Raw genomic sequence first — 6,720 nt, forward strand, 5'->3', positions numbered from 1 at the left:
AAGGTCATAAGTGATAAGAGTAGAATTAGGCCGTTCGGCCCATCAAGAAGGGCCGGTTTGGGGTCACTTGAAATTGGGCGGAGGGGAGGCACTTGAAAATCGTGAATTCAATTTTCATATCATTGGGTAGGAAGCTACACAAATGCAGGCAAATGGGATCAGCCTAAAATGCTAACTTGGTCACTGTGGACAAGTTGTGGCAAAGGATCCGTTTCTGTGCTCTATAGCTCTATGAATTAAAAAGAATGATTAATTTTTGGCAAAAGGCCCAGATTTCTTTTGGAGATTATTATAAGTGAGCCATACAAGATCACACAGAGGGCGAGTGTATTTGCTTCAAGATGTACATCACTAATTGGATGGGAAGAGAAAGTACTGCAGTTGTACAATGTACGTTATAGACAACATCAAGAGTAGCTGTGTCTGTTTTGTCTCACATCTTGGGAAAGGAAGATGGGCCTGTTCCTGTCCTGTTCTTTGTCCTATTCCTATTGCATATTTTGCAGGAGTGATCGGGGATGGATTTTTCCTCTGAAAAAGTCAGCAGCCCCGGCTCCCTGTCTCTACATGATATGCACATGGAACATAGAGCAATACAGCGCAGGAACAGGCCCTTCAGCCCACAATTCCTATGCCGAACATGATGCAAGACCAACCCTTATCTGCCTGCACTTGATGCATATCCCTCCAATCTTGGCATATCCAAGCCTGTTAAACATCACTATCATATCTGCCCCCACCGCACCCCGGCAGCACATTCCAGTGGCATCCACCATCCTCTCTAAAAAAAACATCTCCTTTAAATACTGCCCCTTTCACCTTAAAGCTATGCCCTCCAGTATTTGACATTTCCACCCTGGGACTGTCTACTGTTCTGATCGTGTTCCCTATCTATGCCTCTCATAATTTTACGTTGTTGACCTGCTGTGAAAATTGAGCCGTAAACAGACCCCGTCAGCAACCGATTGCAGCAATCCCAGCGTGAGGAAATAATACTTTGTGCCCTTTGCTTTGTGGGAAGAGACGACACTGGTGAGTGCTAGAGGATTTAATCTTTATTGTGCCAAGGAATTGTGCGCTGGTGGTAATCTGCGACAAGTGAAGGCAGCTCGGAGAGTCACTCTGCATGGGACCCAGAGGTTGAGTTTAGTTCAGTTTTTGTCACAGACAGCAAGGTACTGTGAAAAGCTTTTTTGTTGCGTGCTGTCCAGTCAGTGGAAAGACTATACATGCTTACAAGCAAGCTGTCCACACCTTACTGATGCAGGATAAAAGGATCTAAGATTAAGACCATAGTTACAGAAGATTAAGACCATAGTTACAGTAAGAAATGCTGCTGTTGGAGTAGAGTTTTAAAAGAGTGCAACAATTGTAATGATTGAGTGATTGCAGATCCACTTCTGGGACCAGCACGCAGAGAATATCCTGGCTTGAGCTCCATTGATAGTTTATTTTCACACCTGCATGTTTTAGTTTAACTTGGACATTAGTTTAATTTGGCATAATGTTCAACACGGACATTGTGGGCTGATGGTCCTCTTCCTGTCTTCCTCCCTGTTATCAGGCTTCTGAACAGTCTTTCCATATGCTAGGGTACTGTCCGATTCACCTCTACCACATTGCGGACATTGGACTTTGTCTCTGGAACTAATGTGCTACAATGCCAACAACTGTTCTGCACTCTGTACCTTTCCCTTTGCTCTACCTATTTTACATGAGTTTGTATAATATTATCTGATTGATTGGGTAGCATGCAAAACAAAGTTTTTCACTGCACCTTGGTACAGATGACAATAATAATGCTTTTTTACACAGAGGGTGGTGGGTGCCTGGAACGTGCTGCCGGGGGTGGTGGTGGAGGCAAAGTCAATAGTGGTGTGTTTACGAGGCATTTTGATAGGCACATGGATATGGAGGGATAGAGATCACGTGCAGGCAGAGGAGGTCAACAACATATTTGGCACAGACATTATGGGGTGAAGGGCCTGCTCTTGTGCTGTACCGTTCTAGACGACTGTAGATATGTTGAATGTGGATTCTGGTGTGTGGGGGCAGAAGGCGAGGACCAGAGGAACTCTGTTCCTGCTTTGGGAGGGTGGTCTGGGGAGAGTGGAAGCAGAGTTGTCGACAGCATTTGAGAAGCATCCAGACCAGCAACTAGAAGCAGTTAGATGTAGAAGGCTACAGGCCAGGTGCTGCACAAGGACTAATGTGGACAGGTGCCCACTGGTCAGTGTGCATGAGTTGGGCCGAATGGCCTGTTTCCATGCTGTGTAATTCTGTGACTAAAGTTTCTCGTGATGCTCAGGGACTAGAAACGTGCTTGTTGTGTGTGTTTGGATGTACTTGTAAGAGTGCGCTCATTAGTTTCACTTCTGCCATTGGGAAGAAGGTATAGAAGCCCGAAAAGTAACATCCAGGTTCAGGAGCAGCTTAAACTACAAGAGGCATAATGATTTTGTCTTTACACTATTATTGTTTGTTTGATATTTTTTGTTGTTTATATATTTTCCAGTCTACAAATAAGAATTTTATTGATGTGTTTTGGGATATGTTACAATTAAACACTCTTGATCTCAGCTGCAAACTGAGGTTTCATCTGAAACGAGTGTTTTTGAAGTCTGAATTTACTGAGGCCTTCTCTCTGCCGTACAGATGACCATGGACAGACTTGCCCTGCTCCTTCTCCTGCTCCTACAGCTCACACAACTGCTCGCCGCTTGTCCCGAGCAGTGTTCTTGCTACTCCACAATCGTTGACTGCCGCGCCACCTCCCTGCCGCACCTTCCAGCTAACATTGACCATTCTGTGGAAACCTTATTCCTGGATAACAACCTGTTGGTCAGGATCCCTCCACACGCCTTTGAAAACTTGAGAAGCCTGAGCTACCTTGGTCTGTCGAAAAATCGCCTTCTCCTGCACAACTACACGTTCAGCCTGCTGCTCGGGCTCCAATCGTTGGACTTGTCCAATAACCACTTGTCTGAGTTGCGGGAAGACCTGTTGGGAAACCTCCCCAACCTGGCCTGGATAGTGCTGGCCAACAACCAGCTGCGGACCCCACCTGTGCTGAGGGCTCACGACAAACTGACCTATCTGGATTTATCCGGCAACCAGCTCGCTGTACTCCAGGGGGCGTTTGACTCCTTACCTCGGTTGGACACGCTCTTCCTCAGCAATAACCGGCTGCAGACACTGCCCGTCACCCTATTTGACCAATTGCCTCTCCTGGTTACGCTCGACTTGTCCCATAACAAGCTGAGCTCCCTCCCTCACCGACTCTTCAGGCACCATCGGGAGCTGAGTGATTTACGGCTGGACCACAACAGGTTAAAGCATCTCGCAAGGTCTTTGTTTGCCCACCAGGGGAACCTGCGATACCTGACGCTCTCTGGAAACCTCGTCGCTGCTCTCCCCCTTCGCATCTTCGCCAACTTGACCAAACTATCACTGCTCGATCTGTCCAACAACTCACTGGCCTGTCTGCCCAATGACCTCCTCTCCGGGCTGACGGAACTGCAAACCCTGAAACTCTCCCATAATCTCATCGACGAGATGACGAGGGAGGCCTTCATACTGAATGCAAAGCTGACGTTCCTGCATCTCGACAGCAACCGGCTGAGCGGCCTGCCCATGTTCCAAGGGCTCTCACTGCTGGAGGAGCTGACTTGCTCCTTTAACCGGCTCGTTGGCTTGCCCCGAGGTTTTGCCGACAATCTCCTAATGCTGAAGTGTCTTCAGCTCACCCATAACCTCATTGATCAATGGGACCCCACGCTGTTCCTAAACACCACCTCTGTCCTTCTGAGCAACAATCCAATCTGTTCTACCAAGGCAGGCACAGCAACAGTGCAGTCCACATACATAGACTGCAGCAAACAGCAGTGCTCCCCAGTGTCACGTTAAAAGACATTTGGACAGATATGGGGATAGGAAAAGTGCAGAAGGATATGGGCCAAGCACGGGCAGGCGAGACTAGTGTACAGGGAGCATGTTGGTCAGCATTGGCAAGTTGGACCTGTTTCCACGCTGTATGACCCTATGAAAGAACTTTCCTTTCTTTTGGAGGAGGGAACTGGGTATTTTAAGCAAATATGTCATAGGGTGGGTAAAAGCTAGAATAGTACAGCACAGGAACGGGCTGTTCCGCCCACAATGTCTGTGAACATGAAGCCAAACTACATTAATCTCTCCTGCCTGCACATCCCTCCATTGTCATACTGTTTTATGTTATTTTTAAAAATGTCACAAAGTGCTGGAATAACTCAGCAAGAAGCAGCATTTGTGGAGAACATGGATATCCGTGTTCTCCAGAGATGCTGCCTGACCCATCGAGTTACTCCAGTACATTGTGTCATTCTTTGTAAAATAAACAGCATCTGTGGTTCCTTGTATCTCCTGTTCTATGTTATATTGTGTGATTTCTTCACGCTTCCTCTGTGACAAAATCTTGTATTTTGCCGCGGCACATAATGTTGCAGAGAATTAATAAACGTCTGTATTGCATCTTACTCTGCCTTGCTCGGTGACTGGGCCATCCCTCACTGATGAATGGTCCTGGCCTAAACCACCACTTGATCCATGTTGTTCACAGATGCTGCCTGACCCGCTGATTTACTCCAGCACTTTGTGTTATTTTGTAAACCAGCAACTGCAGTTCCTTGTGTCTACAGGATATATATAAATTAGTTACATAAATTGTAACTGAGTTGGTTAGTAGATTTGTAGGCAACACCAAGATTGCTAGAGCTGTAGGTAGTGAGGAAGGCTGTCAAAGTATACAGTGGGATTTAGATCAACTACAGAATAGGCAGAGAAATGGCAGATGGATCTGAGCAACCGCGAGGTGCTGTACCTCTGGGATCCTCGCTTATTGATGTTCGACAGACAACGAGTGATCAATGGTCGACATTGCCTCGGTGGGCCAAAGGGCGATTCCATGCTGTATGTCTAAACTAAACATTGTGGGCTGAAGGGCTTGATCCTGTGTTGAACAGTTCTATGTTTTGTTTAGTTTGGAGATACAACATGCAAACAGGTCCTTTGGCCCACTGAGTCCACATCGACCATCATCACCCATTTGTAAGTAAGTTTTATTTATATAGCACGTTTTAAATCAACTCGCGTTGAAGACAAAGTGCTTTACATAAAATAAATAATTAAGTTTCCGTACATTCATAGGAAAAAAAAAATGTTTCCAAGAAAAATGACACAACACAAACGTCCCCCCACAACAGAATCAAAATTTTCCACTGTGGGGAAAGACACCAGAAAGTTTAGTCCTCTTCCTCTGTGACCACCCGAGGTCGGGGCTCATTTGTGACCTTGCAGTCAGTCCGATGATTTCAGGCCCTCTTGCCGAGAAGATGGAACTCCGGCGTCGGGTGAACGCTAGTTCTATGTTATCCCACTTTCACATCCACTCCCTACATATTAGGGGCAATTTACAGAGGACAATTAGCCCAGAAAACCCGCATGTCTTTGGAGTGTGGGAGGAAACCTGAGCACCCGAACGAAACCCACGCGGTCACAGGGAGAATGCCTCATAGACAGCATCCGAGGTCAGGATTGAACCTGGGTGTCTGGCATGGTGAGGCAGTGGCTCTTGCCGCTGCACCACTATGGTCTAGTGGGCAATAGGGAGTGAGCGCCTGGGCCCAGAGTCAGTGCGAGGGGATCATTGTCTCCCGTGGGCTTGGCTAGGGGTGGGCAGGGCATGGTCAGTGCCTGTCGGGTCAGGCCCAGACCCGAGCCGGGGGTGCATCCTCACACTGCCCCACTCAGGGAGCAGGAAAACCTCAGCCCACGGACTCGGGGAGGCTCCCCTCATCAATGGTGAGGGTGAATGCGCAGAGTGGCTTAAGATGAGAAGGGAAAGATTTCATAGGAACCCAGGGGCATAATTTTCACACAGAGGTTGGTGAGTGTATGGAACGAGCTGTCAGCATTGGTAGTTGAAGTGGGTAAAATAACTACATTTAAAAGACACCTAAGCCAGTTACATGGATAGGAAAGGTTTGCAGGGATATAGACCAGGCATGTGGAACCAGCTCAGTTAGGCAAGATAAACACAACAATTTGGAGTAACTCAGTGCGTCAGACAGGATCTCTGGAGAAAATGGTTACATGATGTTTCAGGTCGGAACCCTTCTTCAGACCAGCTAGGCAACGTGGTCAGCATGGACGAGTTGGGCTGAATGGCCTGATTGATAGATTAAAGGAGCAGAATTAGGTCATTCAGCCCATCATGTCTACTCCGCCATTCAATTATGGCTGATCTTTATCTCCTTCACTCCATTCGCCTGCCTTCTCCATCACCCTTGACACCCGTACTAATTAAGAATCGATCTATCTCTGCCATCAAAATAACCATTGACGGTCTCCACAGTCTTCTGTGACAATGAATTCTACAGATTCACCACCCTCTGACTAAAGAAATTCCTCCTCATCTCCTTCCTAAAGGAACGTCCTTTAATTCAGAGGCTGTGACCTAGACTGAGTCCTAGACTCATCCTCTCCACATCCACTCTATCCAGGCCTTTCACCATTCGGTAAGTTTCAATGAGGTCCCCCCTCATTTTTCTAAACACCAGCAAGTAGTGGCCCAGTACTGTCAAACGCTCATCATACGTTAACCCATTCTTCCTGGGATCATTCTCGTAAACCTCTTCTGGACCATCTCCAGAGCCAGCACATCCTTCCTCAGATATGGGGCCCAAA

The 6,720-nt window shown here is 47.1% G+C and overlaps 1 protein-coding gene across 4 annotated transcripts; it reads left to right on the forward strand.

Annotated features, from left to right (window-relative positions):
• The first annotated feature begins 785 nt into the window (after positions 1-785).
• LOC116972152 (insulin-like growth factor-binding protein complex acid labile subunit) lies at positions 786-4,511 on the forward strand. 4 transcript variants are annotated; one of them, XM_033019539.1, is made up of 2 exons: positions 786-1,032; positions 2,581-4,511. In XM_033019539.1, exon 2 carries the CDS (start codon positions 2,656-2,658, stop codon positions 3,904-3,906), a length of 1,251 nt encoding a protein of 416 aa, XP_032875430.1. In that variant the 5' UTR covers positions 786-1,032; positions 2,581-2,655; the 3' UTR covers positions 3,907-4,511. The 4 variants fall into 4 exon arrangements, with proteins under 4 accessions (XP_032875430.1, XP_032875428.1, XP_032875429.1 ...); XM_033019537.1 differs by having other exon boundaries at positions 886-1,032; positions 2,656-4,511; XM_033019538.1 differs by having other exon boundaries at positions 1,019-1,175; positions 2,656-4,511.
• The last annotated feature ends 2,209 nt before the right edge of the window (positions 4,512-6,720 follow it).

The sequence above is a fragment of the Amblyraja radiata genome, chromosome 4 (genome assembly GCF_010909765.2).
Source record: "Amblyraja radiata isolate CabotCenter1 chromosome 4, sAmbRad1.1.pri, whole genome shotgun sequence".
Classification (NCBI taxonomy): Eukaryota; Metazoa; Chordata; class Chondrichthyes; order Rajiformes; family Rajidae; genus Amblyraja; species Amblyraja radiata.